Consider the following 19,932-nt stretch of genomic DNA (forward strand, 5'->3'; position numbering starts at 1 on the left):
CTCTGTGACACACAAGCACCCAGGCATGTCTCTATAAACATGTCGCTTCTACACTTGCCCCATTTTCATGTATCGTGGGGTTATGGCCAGCTCACCTTGTGTCACATTCACCATTCCCTTGCAAGACTGTCTGTCTCTGCCTTGATATAGTAAAGCACAATAGACACTGAAGACAGCTCTGGGCTTCCTGCAGCAGGCCTGTGAGAAGCAGAGGGAGAGTCTAAAGATTATGTAAAGTAATTCAGCAAGTGATGAGAGAGGAGCAGGCCACCACTGACAGCAGGTTTAGCAGGTATGTAGGTCACACAGGGGGGGGTCTCTTTTGCATTTTTCACTTCCATGTCTATTTTTGTGTTGTCTTCTCTCACTTCTTCACTTAATCAGTTATTCACTTTCACCCTTTCATCTCTGTATATTTCAGTGTTCACACTCTTTCTATTCATCTTTTTTGTGTTGCAACAGTCCGCTTTGACTGTATCACGCTACCTTGGACAAAGTGGGGAATAGAAAAAGACTAAAAAAAGAAAGCTTGAGTGAAAAACATTGCCAGTGGAGTCAACACTTTTACTGAGTTTTTTTTTCTTCAACCCCATGTCTTGTCAAAGGTTTGCCAGCGGTCAGTTTCTGCAACATATGTCGTCCACTGTGCCCTCTCTCTTCTCCTTTTTTCTTTCTGTCTTCTAATCATCTTCACTTTCTCTGAGCCATAACTTTAGGGGCATTTACAGCTGGACTCTATTCCCCATAACCCTCCTTAACCCCATCCTGACTTACTAGTTACAGTACTAGTTACAGTACCCGCTATTATGCAACCAGACCACACCTACATAAACAACAAGCACTCTGCACTCTGCACTCATAGGGTTTTCCTAGATTATCCATTTATTTTGTCATTTCAATTATTGCTTAAAATCAGTTAATCAGTTATGACTGATATTTAACGAAACTGATTCATGACACTGATCAGAATCCATCCCAGATGCACCTACATTTTATTGGCCTCCAACATGCTTAGTTATATTACCTGTGGCACCAACAAATCTCAGCCCCAAAGCAGATGGTGTCTCTTTTCATTTAGAGCACTTTGTGTTTTCTCATCTTGTCAAGCATAGCTCAGGCCTGTGTAATGAGCTTGGACCTTCTCAGTCTGTTTAAAGGACTCTCACCTAACTCAGAGGGACCCCATCACATAAACCACTGCTGGGTTACCCAAACCCACAGGGGAGCACAATGCTACTTAATGTCCCCAATCCCTCTGCCTTTTCTTAGGGAGAAGAAAGGCAGAATATTGAGGAGGTCTGAAGTATAGAGGGGCAGTCACAGTGTTTACTAAGCAGGCTTGTTTTCGTCTCCCTAGCCTGCAGGTCACAGCTCAGTGCTCTTTAATTGGCTGAGATTGTCACACAGTGTTCCATCTCACAGCAAAGAAAACTCTGCCTATCAAATGGTGACCCCCTCCCCCCAACAAATTCTCTTTTTTTCTGTTTTTAGAGTGGCACCTCTTGCAGCAAAGCTATTCTCACAAGCCTGTGAGCCTACAAACTTAACATTAACATATGAAAATGGGTTGCTTTCCACATTTACCAGCTCATTAGTTCTTTTGGTCAGGCACTTGTTGAGGTCCACCCGCTCTTGTTTCGCTTGAGCAGGGAGATGTCTTTAATTATCTTTGCAGTCGGCATATCAGGCCCAAAGCTATTAGTCCAGGCAAAGTTCAAGGAGGGGCTCTTTGATACTTGTTTAATATACATGGGCCAATGCCGACCAGGCCCAAGTCCCTCATAGACCACCCAGTTTGTTCTGTGGAATTAATTCTGCTCCCATCGTCTGAAAAGAATGGAGCTTCTCAGTAGATACTGGTATTGACCTTGACATTTGCTTAAGTTATTCTCTCAAGATGAAGTGCTATTGAGCAAGCACTAGCCACCTGTCTGCTTTCTAAAAGCTGCAGAACTTTACCAGATATTTGATCAACTTGAGCAAAGTAGAAATCATTTATGGAGTCTGTGAAATAGATGTTGTCAGTATTGTTTTAATTGTGCCATATTTAATTTGGGTAAACTTTAAGGTTCCTTTCAGAGAGCAGCTGCTGGGAAAGAATGCAGGGTTTTCATCGGCTCCTCGACTAAATTTGTTATTGGTGATGTGCATTGCTTGAGTGGGACCAGCTGGAGACCTATGTGAGCTGGCTGGGATCAAAGGTTCAGGACCTGTTCAGACCAGCCCTCCACACCACGGTCAGGGGATCAAATGAACAGAAGAAACTCTCCTGGGGAAGTGACACTGTAGACTGCAGACACAACTTCACACAGCCACTGATTTTCATTCTTCCATTGCTCAGAAAGAGTTGAACAAAAGACAGTGAGATGTCCTGTGGCACAGGGACAAAAGGAACCTCCTTTTCTGCCAAAGGCTCCTGTCTGGAACATTAAGCAGAGACAATTCCCATGCTGCCACGTGGGTGACCCACAGGGACTGAATATCCCAAGGGCTGAATGAGCTGGAATGACAAAAACAACTGGTGCGGAAGCAGAACTGCTGCAGATCGTGACAAATGCTCTTCAAGCATGATGCGAAATAATGAGAAAACTTAAAAGACAAACGCTACAGCTAATTAAATATCTTTCATTCATTAAATTATGATTTTGAAACTTGCCATTGCTGTCTAGTCAAACCCATTTTCTATCATCGTTGAGATGCCCTGTGGCACAGGGACAAAAGGAACCTGCAGTAAACTAATGCTGACCAACAAAACGCTAACTACCTCTTGTCTAACAAATGAATGGTAGGTGGTGGTAGGGGAGTAATTTTCTGCTTGTCTGCATATGTGGGTGACTTATGCCCAACTCTCTTCCTTCCTCTCCCTTCTCTTATGTGTGTAAATTTTCTCATCCTCCTTCTTGATGGGTTTTGTCTCCAGGCTGTTTTCACCGAACTTCTAAGAGGCTGAAGTGACGAGAAAAGTCTGGTACATGTTTTTTGATCTTCTGTTTGACCTCTGAGCTCTTAAATTAAATTAATCTGTCATTTAACCTTCTCTGAAATAGCATGATCACTTGACAGATAACAAAAAGATAAACAGCTTACAGCTTTAATATATTAACAAAAATGTAGAGCCTTTTTAAATGCTAATTACAAGTCACACTTGCTTAGGTTGCCTACAGTACTGTAGTTCATTGAGGAATGCACATATTTAATACCAGCCAGACATTAAATACATTTAAGTATTTATACCCTTATATACAATTTCTGTTATTGGTATGTGGTGGAAAATAACTAAGTACCTTTACATAAGTTCAGTACTTAAGTGCAAACATGAGGTATCTCATTTTAACTATTTCCCTTTTCTGCCACTTCATACTTTGACTTCACCAGATTTAAGAAGAAAATATCATACTACTGTTTACTTTATATCTTTAGTTACTAGGGACTTTTTGGAATCACATGAATTACACAGAATACTGTATAGTCAGAAAACCTTATCACCTTCAAATTAAAAGCATATTTGTTAGTAAACATTAGCTCCATCTTTACCAGCTGCAACATTAAATTGATGATCACAGTAATGCATCAATAAATATGATCTATTAATATAAAATACATTAATGTGAGATGTGTTTGAGTACTTTTAGCTTTGGTGCTTTGGTATATTTGGCTGCTGATAGTGTTGTACTTTTATCTAGGTAGAATTTTATATGCAGACTTGTAATTAAGTATTATTGCACTGTGCTATTGGTAATGTTACTTATGTAAAGGATGTCAGTTTTCCACCGGTCTAGCATCCCTCACAGTCCTTGGTCCCAGCTGTAAAGAAAAACTGGTGTAAGCTGTCTAGTTTCCTGCTGAGGGAGTCAATTCAGTTGACTGTTTTTCTCCTCTTTTCCTTATCAGCCCTCTCTGGACTCTGCTTCTCCTTCACCAGAACCTTGACGAAGGCCTGTTTTTCTCTCTCCCCACATCTTGTTTATGTGTTTACCGCAGCGCACTCACATCCTCCCCTAAATGATTGCCCCTCTACTGTCAGCACACAGGAGTCAAATTAGTGAGTGAGACAGACTGATGTTGCTGTTCCCTCCGAGCTTCAGGCAGACAGGGGAGGTTGGGGCGGCAAGCAATTGAAATTTCGAGCTTTTTGCTTGGTTTTCATCACTGCTGGATATTAAAGGAAGGGGATGCTACCCATAGCACCACAACTGTGTTCTTACTACTTAGTAGAGAGGAAGTAAGGAACATCTGGAGCTAAGTCAGAGGTTCACTGAGCTGCTGCTGCACACAGGCAGAAGCAAATATTATGAAGACACAGAGTTCACAGCATCTTTCCTTATGTCTCTCCATCAGTTTTAATGCCCATACGTCTGTCTCTTAAAATCAGTCGGATCACAAATCTGCTTCTTTTGATTCTTTTATAATAAAGGATAATTCTGCATCATTATAATAGGGTTCTTATTTGGTCGATACTGTAAAATTATACATCAGGTATTGAGCACACTCGGACATTACTCTAACAACAAGGCAAGAAAAACTAAATTTGTTTTGGGTATTAGTTTTACCTTGCGTACAAGTTTAAACATAGAGTTACTTTTTCACTAGATTTAAAAGTTTTTTGTGCAACTAAAATCAAATATATGTCAAATTATGCATCTCATTCAGGAGGGTGCCTTATGCTCTGTTATTCCTACAGTGCACCAGTACACAGGTGTTTTGGTGACATTCGAGAAAAACATATTTTGTGTCCATGGCTTTATAATGCATAGGATCAAGATAGTGGCCTGTAATGTGTGGCCACAAGACAGTTTTGTCCAATAGCTTAACATAATTGTGACTGACCCTGGTGCAAATATTTAAGTTATTGCTGGAGCAGTACTGATTCACTGAGATCCTATACACTCTGTTGTTAATCTGCTCTCCCCAGCTCCTGTCTCTTCCCATCAGTCTAACCTGATCTCACCGTGTAATTTCTCCTCGTCTTTGGATCCACTGCAAGTGAGCTTTGTGAGGCTCTGGGACGTTAGCAGTGAATTAATTTCAAACCCTATTATGAGAAGTTTTTAAGAAAACTGCATTTTGATGTGCACAGTCACACTGAACATCTAGAGGCCAAGGCAACAGTCATTCTCTTGGGCTTCAGTGATGCTCTGTGCAGCTTCCCTAACCACACAGTGGTTGTGATGGTGTGTTAGGAAGTAGTAGGCTCTTAGTTCAAATTCTGGAGAGATTGCTCTATAACTTTTAAACAGTGTTTAGGCAGTAGAGACACCTTTTACTGAAAAGGAGCTACAGTTTCAGAGATTTTGCATTAAGAAGGTCATTATGTGGATGTAACATTTCAGATGGATATTGTTTGTGTGGTTAAAAGGAATTTATATGGTCCATGTCGGCCCACAGCCTAAATCAGAGGTGGATACAGAGCTGTCCGACTATCCCTGCCCTACCCACTGCTGATTGCTTGGATCAGGTCTGTTCAGTCAATCAGAAGCAGCCTATAGCGTATTTATCTTAAGACTTCTTGAGCTGCTTATTGGCTATGGCAGAGACCCCACACTGATTCAAAACAACACAAATAGTAGAGGATGACTGACAAAGTGGGTGTGAAGAGGAAGAGAAAGCTATTTATTGCACAGATTTTATTGCTCAAATAAAATTCAAAGAATCAAGCAAGGCTTTGTTGAGAGCATCCATCCATCCATCCATCCATCCATCTTCTTCCGCTTATCCGGGGCTGGGTCACGGGGGCAGTGGCCTAAGCAGGGATACCAGACTTCCTTTTCCCTGGACACTTCCTCCAGCTCTTCCGGGGGGACACCGAGGCATTCCCAGGCCAGCCGAGAGACATAGTCCCTCCAGCGTGTCCTGTGTCTTCCCCGGGGCCTCCTCCCGGTGGGACATGCCCGGAGCAAACACCTCCCCAGGGAGGCGCCCAGGAGGCATCCGGAACAGATGCCCGAGCCACCTCAGCTGGCTCCTCTCGATGTGGAGGAGCAACGGCTCTACACCGAACTCCTCCCGGGTGACCGAGCCCCTCACCCTATCTCTAAGGGAGCACCCGGCCACCCTGCGAAGGAAGCTCATTTCAGCCACTTGTATCCGAGACCTTGTCCTTTCGGTCGTGACCCAGCTCATGACCATAGGTGAGAGTAGGAACGTAGATTGACCGGTAAATCGAGAGCTTCTCCGTTCGGCTCAGCTCCTTCTTCACCACGATGGACCAGTACACCGACTGCATTACTGCAACCGATGCCCCGATCCGTCTGTCAATCTCGCGTTCCGTCCTTCCCTCACTCGTGAACAAGATCACAAGATACTCAAACTCCTCCACCTGAGGCAGGATTGTTGAGAGCATTTCAATGATATTGTACTCATCTGATAAATGATAGAGCAGATTATTGATGAACTGGTGAAAGGTGAAGAGTCAGCCTGCTGCTGCTGCTGCAGACCTGGGACTCTGTCCATGGTGCTGAAAGTCTCTGACAACCTTTCAGTCTTGGCTGGATCCGTGCAAACTGAGCCAACAATTAAGCTCTATAGACTATAGCTGGCTGATTAACTCAAGCCAAGAACACACATGTATTCACACATTATGATATGTGAAAGCAATAATTTGAGAATTTTAGTGCTTACTTTCATAAATAACTCTATAAAGAATAGTTGGAAACAGTAATATAACAACATTACATTATATAACTAGAATGTGTGTCATATGATGAGATCCACATTATTGTACTTTGCTGTAGATCATCTCACCTCTGTTTGCAATGTCTTCGTCTGGTAGCCTGGTGACTGCCTCTGTGTCTGGAGAGTGGATGCCTGGTGGTCCGAATCCTGGTTTGGGTGGTTGTTGTATTTATTGATTCAGCTTACTGTATTTCACTTTAGCATGATGATCATTGTATTAAGTCATTTTACATTTTACAGTTCAAAACTTTATTGATTGTTCTGTGAAATATGCACTCTCTTAAATTGTTTTTTGTTGTTTATTTTAGAAATATTGATGTAATTACTTTGCTAGTCCCAAATTCTAACAATTACTAGAAGATCTTAATGCTGTGTTTTGGAAATGCTAACATTTCTGCTAATAGATTACTGTGGCAGGAAGCCAGTGAACTACTGTAAGGATGGTAGTTGTCTAATGTACAGTATGATGATTGTTTTTGGTATTTCTTTTTCTATTGCATTGTTGTAGCAATGATACATTTCTGGATCTTAGCAATTAGCTGAGTAGGTATAACAATACTGTGCACAGACATTAGTGCCAAAACTATAAAAATAACATCCAAGAATTAAATAACTAGAATGATCCTTTAAAAGTTTTTGTATAAAATAACACAAACGTTATTTCACCCTTTGGCCAGTTTTGTGCCTCACATCAAAGAAATGAGGGCGAAATTGTTGTTGCTTCATCCTTCCTGCTTCGCAGTAGTCTCGCAGTCCCAGTGGTGTCTTAGGCAGGGGAAATTTCATTCCACCCATGTTGCAACAGATTAAATCAGGTTTATGTTGAAGAGGCTAAGTAATGCATGTTCTCCATAGTGGGTGCTCTGCAGGCTCAAATTACCAGCAAAGCAAAGAAAAAACTTCGCCAACTGACCCTTATATCCAAATTTCCAGTTAATACCAAGGGACATGCATTTCTACAGTATAAGGGTTCAAATGGTTTCTCTAAACCTACAGAACATTGAAACCACTTTGGATTTTATTCGTGTTTCTATCATGCCTGAGTTGTATTTGTTTACATCATCATCGGACTGCCTGGGGAGAATGGTTATTTTTATGGTGTGCTTTGTCTGGGTGATTGTGCAATAGGGGAAGCAGCAGGGTTTGCAAAGGGAGTGACAAAGAAGGAGTTGTGGCTTCAGATGTAACAGGGAGGATTAGGGGGGGAGACAGATGTGTTGTGAGGGGGGTTCTCAAGCTGCCTTACAGGGTTGGCAGTCTGTAATTAATTTTACATGTGTCTCTCTCTTCTTGCATTTGTTTTGTTCTTTTTTGATGTATAACTTTTTAGGAAGGCACTAAATGAGGCTGTTTTGAAGTATGTTCTTACATTCCTGAAGTTTTTCTTCTATTCCTGGACTTGGTTTGGGGATGATCAACTTTTTTGAGCAGAAAATAATTTCATAAAACCTACACACAGCAGGCTTTGAGGGGAAAAAATAACAATGTTGCAAGAGTGACTACTTTTAATAGTATCTGCACCTTTTATCAATGATCTCTTCATGACCGTCAATATGAGTAACATGTATATATCTACATGTGTTCAATGTTACAGTCTCTGAGGCCAACAGCACTGGCACCAGCAATGGAGGTGAGTAAAGGTCATGCCTTTCCCCATCAACTACACACTCTGAGCCCTGAAAATCACAGAAATCCTGCCACTTAACAGAATGCTGCCTGTGGCCCACATCGCTTCTTCCGTTTCTTGCTTTCGTGCTACTGCTATTCACAAATATCACAGTACATATTAGTGTTTCTGTCATATGTTGGATTAAATTTCAGTGGTAGGAGCTCTGAACTCAGTGCTCTAATATAGATGCTTTTTATAGTCAAAGATGTTCAATATTAATTTTAGAAAGTTCTTGTGAGCTACTTTGTACCTATAAATACATTCAGCTTTCTTTACAAGCTCAGCCGGGCAGAGATTGTTTAGGTAAATCATTGCTTCTCTGCATAAGATGAGGGGTAATAGTTTGCTCGATTATCGTTGCTTTGCCTCATATTTTTCTCTCTATTCTTTTCTCCCCCTTACTCTTGTCTAGATGAGATGAAAGATCATGCAAAGGGCTCAGAAGAACCTGATTCAATTTCGACTGACAGCATTCAGCCCAAAGGTAAGGGCGTGGATGACACTTATTCCGCACACATTTCTATTTATACACAGATTCTTATTAGTAGCCACAGCTGCTGAATTAAAATTCACTTCACCCAGAGAATGCTCAGCGCTGTGCAGACAAGTGTTACCCAGCTTCATCCTCCTTGTGTCCATTTTTTTTTCCCCGCCTGTCTTCATCTCCTTCGCTCTGCAGGGGCAGGCCACAGTTTGTACGTGCCTCTCCAGGGCCAAATGCATTTGTAAATCCTCACTACCCATTTCAGGTCTGTAGCTATGACCCTGATATTTTGGTATAAACGTGTCAGCATGTCTTTGGAGATTGAGTGTGATGAATCACCCACAAACTCAACTATCAGACATTTAATAAATCAAGTGTGCGATGCATATTATTTTAACATCCAGCCAGCACAGAGTATAGGGGCAATAATCATGCAGATAAATCATATTTGATAAGGATGTTATTCTCAGGTCTCCACTGAGATGTAAGGTAATAAGATGGCATACTATTTGAATGTGGGAGAGCACTATGAATTTCTATATCTACATTTGTTTTGTGTGTGGCTCCATAGAGTTGTTGAGCCAAATAAGGATTCAGTTTTGGGCATCGAACGGTTTCCAGGTAGAAAAAATTCATTAACTGTTGTGAACAGATTGTCAGGGTTGAATAAATAGGACAGGCTAGTGGAATATGAAATAACTTGGCAAAGATAGACGGGTTGGTGTAGAAAAGAGAGAGCTAAAACAATGCCAGACAAAGCGCCAGGGAAGAAAAGGCTTGTTGTCAAACAACGGTGTGGATCATGGTGGGATGGTGTTCTGAGGGAGCTGGGCAGCACATATTGTTCATCCAGAGTGCAGTATCATAACACATGACACTGAGCAATCACAACGGACTGTCCTTTGGTGGCTTTTATAAGATTCACGTTGTCAAAGTGAAATCAGTAAAAAGAAAACTGATCCGCCACAGTATCCATGTATCCAGGTTAAGATATTGTGAGGGCAACTTACAGTAGTTGTCAATTTATTAGGTACACCTGTACAAAAGAAATCCAGCAGTTTTTCCATCTGGATTCTCTTTACAAAGCTCCTAAAGTTCCATATTTGTTGACATTGTAAGAAACACAAAAATTAATTTGCTTCTTATTTATAGTTGAAAGTGGTGTTATACTGGACTACATTATACTGAGAGATGTTTTTGTTCTTCTCATTTGCATAAAAACTTCTGAATGCAACACACCCCAGTGCAACACCATCACTATGGTCTCAGTGCTAAAACCTGACCATAAAAATAGGTTTATTGCAAAACAGATGGATAGAGTTATGCTGCATAGATGTACCCAATAAACTGACAACACACACTGGAGTGTATATTGTCATGAAATAATTGGAAGAAATATTTGTGAATTTCCTATACACAGTAAGTTCCTATACACTGATGCCCAAATATGAGACCCCTTGACCTTTTGTGACACTATCAAATTTTCCCTTTTACCAACTTTTTGGCTCTTGACAGTTCTGTGAAAAATACCGTCACTACTACACTGCACTAGACTTAGTGTCACCCTCAGACCGAAATGCAGACACAGCATACAAGGTACATGCGTCCATAGACAGATTACTGTAAACTATTATGGCCAAATTCTTCTCTGATGTAAACTCAGTTTTGATTACTATCTAGCCAAAAGTCCAAAAGCCTTAACATTCCCATTTAACTTTCACATATGACAAAGAAGAAAAACAAATCCTCCATTTTTTTCTTTTTGTGGGTGCAATGATCACTTCAGCCTAGCAAACCAGATTTGGATATATACAAAATGACCTAGTGTTCACAGTCAACTCTTCTGCTGAACATGCAACAATATTAAAGACACAGTTCAAAATGTTATTATTGACCCACTAATTCAGCTGTGCAAAATGTACATTCAGAAAATGAGTATCTCATATTTGGTCTATGTTCAGATACTGTTGAGAAGAAGGAATGACCAGCTGAGGGAAGGACAATCAACCTCATCTGACAGCCAACAAACTGTGCGAAGGCCAACCACACTGGTGTCAGACTGGCCCATGTCAGTGTGGGCCCTGACACTGATCCAGGACAACCAGTTACTCACAAGATGCTCACACTCCCTACTTTATTTAGACTCTCCCCTATTTGTTAAGAAATTACCCATCCCTGAAGTATATATGTACTGTATGTATATGTATGTATGTATGTAAGTATGTATGTACAAAACCTTACTATAGGACTTGAACATATCAGTCAGCAAAGATGAGCCATACCTCACTGCGTGTTAGAGTCATCCATCATTTTGCCATTTGGGTGCGATAAGATAAACCAGGTTCAAGTCTCTTTATTTGATCTCTACCCACTGTGAGAGCATGTTGAAGCTGTCAGAGGACGGCAGCCATGGCTCCTACATGTTGACGCTACCCATTGGGTGATGCTTAACATCAACCATCCTTCTGTTCTTACAACTCAAATACCGCCGCCAGCATCCGACAGCAGAATTACCCAACAAAATCCTCCATTTCTAAGCCTCTGTGGAGTGCAGCTCACTGACACTTTTCATGTCTCCCCGCACACTACTGCAGGTCGAGCTCCATTGTTTAGTCAAATCAACCAATACCTTGATTTCAGACCATAGTCTGTAGGGCGGTGTGCCACTCCCAGGCCTTTCATCTGCAGACATCACTGATAATGTCTTAGCTCCCCCACTGCTGTAACGGCAGCTTAACTCATTTTACCAGGAAATTGTTCATCAACAAAAAGGATGTGAGTGTCTTAACAAATCGATTACTACCCGTCCCCCCTCCCATCACCTTTTTTGCAGTTTCCAGTGCATGCCAGAAAATTGCTTTGAACCTCACCAACAAAAACAGGAGTTAGAGTTCTCTTCGCTTTCGCTCGTCTTACCAGATTGTCTATAATTGTATCAAAAGAATCTGCCTTATTTCATATCAAACTTCAAAGTCAATCACAGACCTAAGGAGGTGGTCCAAGTATGAATTATTGGTTCTGTATTACTTGCGGATGATTTGTAATTTTAAATACATTACGTAATGGCTAATACCTGTTACTGGTTTCTTGGTTTTTCCTCAGTTGATTTAAAAAAAAAAGGCTTTGGTTTCTTTGTTGGTATGATTCATGAATTATTTTCAGTGGTGCCATACTTCAAAATCAGATGAATTAAAGTTCTATGAAATGATGCCTTCATATTTTGATGTTTGCTTTGCTAAACTATAACAGAAACAACAAATAAAGTTTAAGGTGGAAGCCATGTCTCAGCTTTTAATGTACCTTGACCTGTGTCTTGTTTTTTACTTCCATCATGACAGAGGTTGATGTTATATTTCATTCTAATAGCAGCTGATACAGTTAATTTCCCCTCATATGTGTGAAACTGAATGACTGTAACAAAGCGATCACTTGTGTGTCTGGGCAGACAGAAACAATTAGTCTGTCCTGTGATCTCCAGCAAGCTGCCTCTCTGGCCCTCAGGCTCTCTGCTGTATCAAATGAGATCTCTGGCAGGCCCTTTCACCCAGGAGCTCCCCCTCACTCTGAGAAACCCACTTAATGGCCAGAGACCTCACAAGGAGTTGGTTATCGAAGGCTCCACAGGTCTCCAGAGCAGTCAGCCTCTCTGTCCGTTATCTCGCTTACCACTAAAGAGAGAATATTTTAGCAACTTTTCAAATCTTTGGTAAATTAATTAAGTTCATAATTTCATGAGTCACGTTTCATGAGATGCACTGTCACGTGTTCTAAAGTGTCTTTACATATTTTACTAATCAATCAGTAAAGCCATTAAAGCCTGTATAGAAGTTCAAATGTTTCTGGTGCTCTCAGGGTCATGGTAAACAAAAGTCAGCACCACTTTCCATCAGGTTTGTCTCATTAATGCTCAGTCTAATTTAGTCAGACCAATTATCACAACCAGATCATATTATCGGAGCAACAATCATGATCCATCCTTTTAAGATCCTAGAATACTTTAAAATAAACCTTCTGTCTGGAGACGGACACGACAAGCTGGAATCAAAGTAGGAAAGTTGTTGTGTCACGTAGCTACCAGATCACGACTTTTCATTTAAAAAACAATGCAAAACCAGACAAATTAACAAAAAAGAATTCTCATATGTTCCTGATTATCACAAGACAAAGTACCAACAAGTATTTTCAAAATACAGGAACATGGCGTTTTAAGCATTATTCTCTCAGTATGGTTTGTATTATTGTGTTAAAAAGACATCACTTCATCATTATTGTCATTTGTGGATAATTGTTTTTAAAAAGCCTCATCAACAGGTTTCTTATCTGTTGGTGAAAGAAAACAATGAAAAACAAGTTTCACATTGCTTTAGCAGCTACCATGTTTTTGTCCCATTAACTTATCGCACGCCAGGAGGCTGTCACGAGTCCCTGGAACGGAGCCGGTTTAAATTTTAATGGTTTCATTTAAATGTTGCATGTCAGAGTGGAGGCTTCCCCGAAGTTGAGCAGTAGGTAGTGTCAGGGGAAACAGCTTCGTCGCACAGGCTTGCTGCTCCGCATGTGCTCCTTGGCTTAGAAAAACACTTCAGCAGGAAAATACCAAACCACCCTCTTCCAACAAAACAGTCTGCTGTTTTAGGTTAGCCCATAAATGCAGCCTCACGATTTCATCAAAGATTGTGGGGCTGAAAAGTGGTTATTTACATCCTTAACACCACTGCAAACCCAATGTCCTACAGGCACTCTACTGTGTTGTTGTTTTGTAGATACAGATATGTATTGTATGACAGTAGTGTTAATTGATCTTAGTACTTTCTATCTGATGGGTCTTATCAAGCAGCTGCGGACTGAAATGGTTTACCCAATTTTCCAGAAAGCCCTGTGGGACCTCTGCATATAGAAACATTCGTTGCCGTGTTCTCTCTCCTTCTTTCAGCTTTTCCCACTGTCATCCACCCTCTCGCCACACTGCAGTGACCCAGCACCATGCTGGCTGTTAACACAGCACAAACAAATTGGAGAAAAATAATTCCAGCTCGAAAGCCTTAAATCCCAGTGCTAGATAAGCTGTTTTTATCTGAAGTACAGTGTTTGTCCTTCATGAAAATTCATCTCCCTCACAAGAGGCAAAGGCAACACTATAGGTGAGCTAAGCCGAGATAAACACTCTAATTGGGATGAAAATTGACGCCATTCATTATGGATGCCTGTCTTCAAAGGCAGCGAGAGCCCCTGAAATGTTGAAAGGAAATTGACTTGCAGCTTTGCTGGTTTCCTTTGAGCAAGTGAGAATACATCGATTAAACTCCACCAACACAAGACGGTTATGCAGATTACATTTGTTGTCTCACCAAAAAAGCACTTTTGTCTCATGTTGATGGCCCCTCGTGACAAGAGAACAGAGGAGAAAAAGGATTAATAAACTAATTCTATCTCTATTGCTCTCTAATTATCAACTTGATAACATGTTTTTTTAGGTCATATGGAAAATTCTCACCAGTATGTTAACTATAGGACAGATAAGGACAAAATTGGTCTGTATCAGACAGCATAAATGTTTCCAATTGAAGCCAGTGTTTTTTAATCACTGAGCAGTAAATTAGAGTTGAGGAAAGCAGTTTTCTGATGGTTATTCCCCTCAGCTTGCTCACAATAACAACTTAGTGGTAATTCACAAGAGTGGCATCAACACCTGAATTCATTGCACTGCTGTTTTCAAAACAAAGCACAGATTGGTTCAGTGTATATAACACATTTTGTCAGGCTATGAAATTAATGTATGTGCAGCAGTAACTTTAGTTTTGCTGCATTTATACATTGATGTTTACCTCCAAGACTGATAAAAAGCAACGGGGGCTGATGTACGGTCTTGTGTTCATTTTAATTAGAGACCCATCAACAATATTTGCTGATAAACCTCAGTTCAATTGGCCTCATTAGTTCTGTACTGTTCTCGTTATCTAACAGGTCAAAGCTTTTATGTTGGTGAACAAGTTTCCATTCGGGTTACACTGAAACACTTTCCTGCAGTGTGTTTGCTATATTCCCTGTTTGGGAGAAATAACAAAAAATTAAATAACATCTCCGTATGGAACGCTAATAAACTGAGTGCAATTGGGGAAGCAATGAAGACTCAACGTGTTGCTTCCCTTGTTAACGAACTGACTTCAGAAGTCATTAAAATTTTTCCATGTTCTTTTTCCAACAGGAGAAAACAACCTGGAAAGGCTAATGAAAGAAAATGAAAAGCAACAAGTCTAAAACGCTCGGTAATTAAATTGGACATTAATAAATGCATTAGTTTTATTTTAGCTGTAACTTCGCAAGCAGTTTGGTTATGCTGATGTTCTCTAATTCATTAAAGCAAAATGTCACCTGGATATTTAGTTTCCAGGCATCTTCAGAATGAATCAGCAATGCTTTTAAAGATCAGGAACTTACAAGTCAAGCTGAGAGGAGTGCAGAGTTTCACCTGGAGCCCTGCTGCGTTTCACTGAAGCCATCTAATGTGAATGCACCTCACTGCAAACACTGAAAACCAGCAGAGCCGTGGGGAAGCCAGATTCTGATGTAAAAATGTTTTTTTCAATTTCTCACTTGTTATAAATTCAGTAGAGGATTCTCTCAAACATAAATGACAGACGTTTTAGTGCAAATATTTAAAGATACAAATGGAATATGTATTTGTAAAAGTCATTAGTTTCATATTAGTTAACAGTACAAATACCAAACATTTAACACATATTGCTAAGTACACTTTTAATTTGATTACTAATTAGCTGTTAAATGAAGCTTAATCACGTGTTACAAATTTACAATTGAAGCCTGAAAAGCATCGTTTTTTTTCGCCTGGTGTTCACAGTGGCTCTCTCTCACAATGGTGATATATTGTTGAAAGACATGCCAACAGTTTTGGATAAGTTATCACTTGAGAAAAGGTTCATTTACAATTCATTTCTTACACTCAAAGGGTGAAACTTCTCTTTAATGCCCCATTTTGTGCTACTGTGATGACGTTTTTGTAATGATGCTGAAAATATATTCAGTTTTACAGTGTCAGTCATGATAAACCATGTGCCAGCTCATGAAAACACATGGCACAAGCAAACCTCATTAGTTGGCTAGCACCCAGGTTTTAGCAAAACTTATTCTGTCATCACAGACAGAGCTCTGCACTACTCATCACTGCCTCTTACACTGATTCATTGCTATGTGTACGCACTTTGATATGCTCATGTCTGTTAAAAGGCAGCAGCAACACTCAGTGACTCAGTGGTACAGTGTACTGCTACTGGTTTCCTTTCCAGTGTGTCTGGCCGTCACTTCTGTTGTTTGCTCTTGAGTCTTGACACCTAATCCTTCCTTTCCTTAAGGAATAAACAAATATATTTTCTATCCAAATAAATAAAACTACTGATTTTGTGGTTGCATAAATTCTCAGTCACCGTTACCATGTGGGCTTGAAAATAAATGCCAGATCTGTGCAGGCTTTCAGACCTGCCAAATCATCCTGAGTCAACCTGACCAATATTCATATTTACATTACTGTCTTTGAATCTGCTATTTTGGGCCTGAGTGGATTTGTGTATGTGTACTGCCAACAAACCCCAGAAAAAAAACAGACATTCACAGACAAGTCAAGCATCAGGGGAATTTAATGTCATCAATTTGACTCAAAACTTTTTTCAACTGTCAAAAGGTCAGAAATAGTTTTTTTATACATCATATATTTGCCAAAGCTCCAGAATTTGCCAGGGCTCTTTCAGAAATGGCTCATATTTTGTTGAACTCCATGAGTATTTTCATCAAGTCAGTGTTTGCTAATGATCAGATGTATATGCTACATTAGTTTGTGCTAAAAAAAAAAAAAAAAAAAGAAGTGTCATGTTGTGGCCAATTTGAATTAGTTAGTCCAAAAGAGTGAAAATGGCATCACTGGCTGGACCGTATGTGCATTACCTCTGTTAATATTATGCATTTTGTTGGAGACTGGCAAACTCACAGCACTAATCAACAAAATGAGTCACTGTCACAAGAGCTATTCAAATTAATTCTGGCAGCAGCCTCTGCCTGTGTGATTAACCTAAACACTCTAGGCAACTTCTTGGCCACTGTTACTAATCACTGTTGCCAAAAAAGTTACCACAAACTTAAAGTAACAAATTTGCTGAAATTCAACACAGACTCCTGTGTGTTGTGTTATTATATCTATTAGAAATTGACTCATAGGTTTGCTGCCTTTTGGTTAACTGTTGACTATTTTACAAAGTATCACATGTACTTTATTATTATTAGGGAAAAGCTTTCATTGCTTTTGTGTTTCAGCATCTTGCCTGTCAGCACTGATCGAGGCTTCGGGGTCCTCCGGTGCTTGGGAGATCTGTTACCGTAGCAACAGGATGTAGTGAGACCCTGTATGCATCCAGAATCAGGTGAATGGAGTTTAGTCACCGAACAAAGAAAAGTAAACAGGCAAGCCCAGTTTGGCTGGGCCCAGCTGTGACAGGAAGCTCCAAACATGTGAGCTACAGTGTAGTTAAACCTAGTAATGTTAGCTCCTGACTGCTGGGTTCATTATTTAAGTTATTCACATTTGCCTGTACTGATAGCAGACCATTACGGGGTTCAGATGATGTGCTGCCTTTTCTGCTTTACTCCAGCTATTACATTTGTGCCATTTGTCACTAATCAGCTTTCAGTTCACAGAGCAGCAACCCTCCACAGCAACAGCAAAACAATACAACAGTGCATATAACACTTTACAGGCTTAGGTGGTCACAGATCACAGTGGCCCTGTTGCTGCACCCACATTTGACCCAGCCATTGCATATTTTTTTTATTGTTACACCGTCTACCTTCCTTCTTCTTCCTCCTCTTCTTCTTGAATTTCATTGTCAGACTAGGGCCATCCTGTCACCCCTATCAGTTCTAAAAGAAGGATATCTCTAGGAGTTATGACTTCTATGATATCTGCAGTACTATAGAAAAACAAATGCCACCACACTTTGTGTTTTGGCATTGACCAGGGAACAAAGCACTGGTTCTCCTGACACCCTTTACTGTATGTGTATTTATTAATTCACAGATAAAGGTGGAGAGCGCTGCTCCTTCCCACCAGGATTCATTATTTTCTTGTTCTGAACTCCTGCTGGTTATGTTAATGCAACATGAATTTCCATAACAAAATAGGCATCAAGGTAGGCAGGAAAATCACTTCAACACAGCATGCAATTTAAATGTGCCATTTCGCAACCAATCATTCAGCAGTGAGGTGTGGATAGTTACAGATAGAAAGCCACTGTAGGGCAAGTGGAAGGTAAAGGACAATGTGTAAGGAGATGTGACGGCATCCCCGTCATTGTTTGACCGTCGTCCCCCTGCTTTGTCCTCTTAACACCCTTCACTCTCATTAAAGTGAATAACTAAAGTAATATAATCTACATAATTCATCAAAACAGATGTTTTTTTCCTCTTGTTTATTATGCCAATAATGGGAAAACAGTTCATAACAATGCATAAGATTGACATTGATTTATTTTGATGATGCCAAGCAGTATGAACTCCATTAATAAATAAGATTCATTTAGCATCATAGTCAAATTGCCTGAGCCTGCTGGAGAGGTGCTAACAATTAAAATGAGCTGATAGAGATGATTAAAATTACACCATAAACCACTTTTTAGGCTTTCCTGTCAGAGAATGCTACAGCTTCTCTGCAAGATGCAACGCTCAAAACACCTCAAACTGTAACATACAGGGAGATTTTCTCATTCACTGTTAATTGGCTCATTTATTCCTACATGTAGTGAAAAAAGACTAGAGATTAAACAAACTTGGCTAACAAAGTTTTGGAGCATGTCTGAAAGGGGCTGTCTGGATTGGAGCAGACACTGACATTAATGGAGACAGGCTAGAGCGTCTGAAGACAGTCCATGCCACCTGTCTCACTCGTCTCCAGGCTAAACGCCTCTTGTCACAGCTGACAACTCTTGCAATTGATTAAGTCAGTCTGGATGACAAGACGACACAAGGTCACTATTATGATGAATGCTCTGCTGATTCTTTCAATATTATGGAGACTTACAAAAGAAGACTTTAATTTACTTTTGTTTAGCTTATAATATCACACTGGTCGGTTTACATGTGATAATGCTGATGGGTCACAGTAAATGTAAAAAGGATTTTCTGTGGAAGTTCCTTGGATGACATTCAAAACACGTCCCTGAAGGCTGGATCAACTTTTCCCACTGGCTGCAGCAAACGGAATGAAATTAAATTTCTGGGCCTGCATCTGTTTATTCACCGCAGTATTCTGTAGTGCGTCTATCAGCTCACCAATCTATTAATGTAGCCTGGCAGATCTAAGCTTAGGTCCTTCTCAGCTTCAGCATCTCAGCGCCTCAATATCTCCCATCTCTCCAGCTCTTCACGGCTCAGTACTCTCTGGTCTATGACCGATCCTTTCAGAAGCCAATTCAGAAGCTAACCATCACATATTGGACTTCTATCAGGTCCTGATAACGTGAAGTTTGACCATCTGTCAGAGCTGCAACTGTTGGCTATAAACTTCACGCTCTGCCTTTTTATTCATCTGTTTCCCAAAGGAGAGACGCAGCCGCCGCCTGAGAGCCACAGGCGAAATCAAAGAAGAGAGAAAAATCAATTACTGTCTTTGGTGCTGCCTAAAACAAGCCATGTCGAAGACCATCTACAAAAGGAGGACAAAAGGGGTCAGTGGCCCCTCAAACTCTCAAATCCCAGGAGAGGGGGCAAAGAGCATCCTGTCATGAGCTCGGACACAGAGCCATCACTGCCACCAGCGAAAAATAGGCCCCTGTCACACCTGGAGATGGGATCCAGCCACTTCATGCGCAATCAGGCCCTACATCAGTGATTGATGACCACAAAGCAGAATATGAGGGAAAACAGAAGACAAGAGGCAGAAAAATAAAACCATTTTGAGAAGTAACCCTTGCACACAGCTGCACTTTAGGATCAGTATAATAGTCTAAACCAATAAACTATTGTTGAAGAGGTATATAAGTAATTTGCTGAAATGGAAATTCTTATTAGTGAATCAGTATTTTTGATTTATATAAAACATAATAAC

At 40.5% G+C, this 19,932-nt stretch overlaps 1 protein-coding gene across 2 annotated transcripts in view; it reads left to right on the forward strand.

Annotated features, from left to right (window-relative positions):
* The window catches only part of macrod2 (mono-ADP ribosylhydrolase 2), a 370,378-nt gene extending 358,254 nt beyond the window's left edge, over positions 1–12,124 (forward strand). Inside the window, exons 16-19 of one of the 2 annotated variants that reach the window (XM_026308573.2) lie at positions 8,267–8,302; positions 8,754–8,825; positions 9,021–9,090; positions 10,787–12,124. In XM_026308573.2, coding sequence (XP_026164358.1) covers positions 8,267–8,302; positions 8,754–8,825; positions 9,021–9,070 — 158 coding nt within the window. In that variant the 3' untranslated portion in view covers positions 9,071–9,090; positions 10,787–12,124. The remainder of the gene's footprint in view (positions 1–8,266; positions 8,303–8,753; positions 8,826–9,020; positions 9,091–10,786) is intronic. The other variant, XM_026308574.2, reaches the window with a different exon arrangement.
* Positions 12,125–19,932: the final 7,808 nt, after the last annotated feature.

Source organism: Mastacembelus armatus, chromosome 15, assembly GCF_900324485.2.
Source record: "Mastacembelus armatus chromosome 15, fMasArm1.2, whole genome shotgun sequence".
Classification (NCBI taxonomy): Eukaryota; Metazoa; Chordata; class Actinopteri; order Synbranchiformes; family Mastacembelidae; genus Mastacembelus; species Mastacembelus armatus.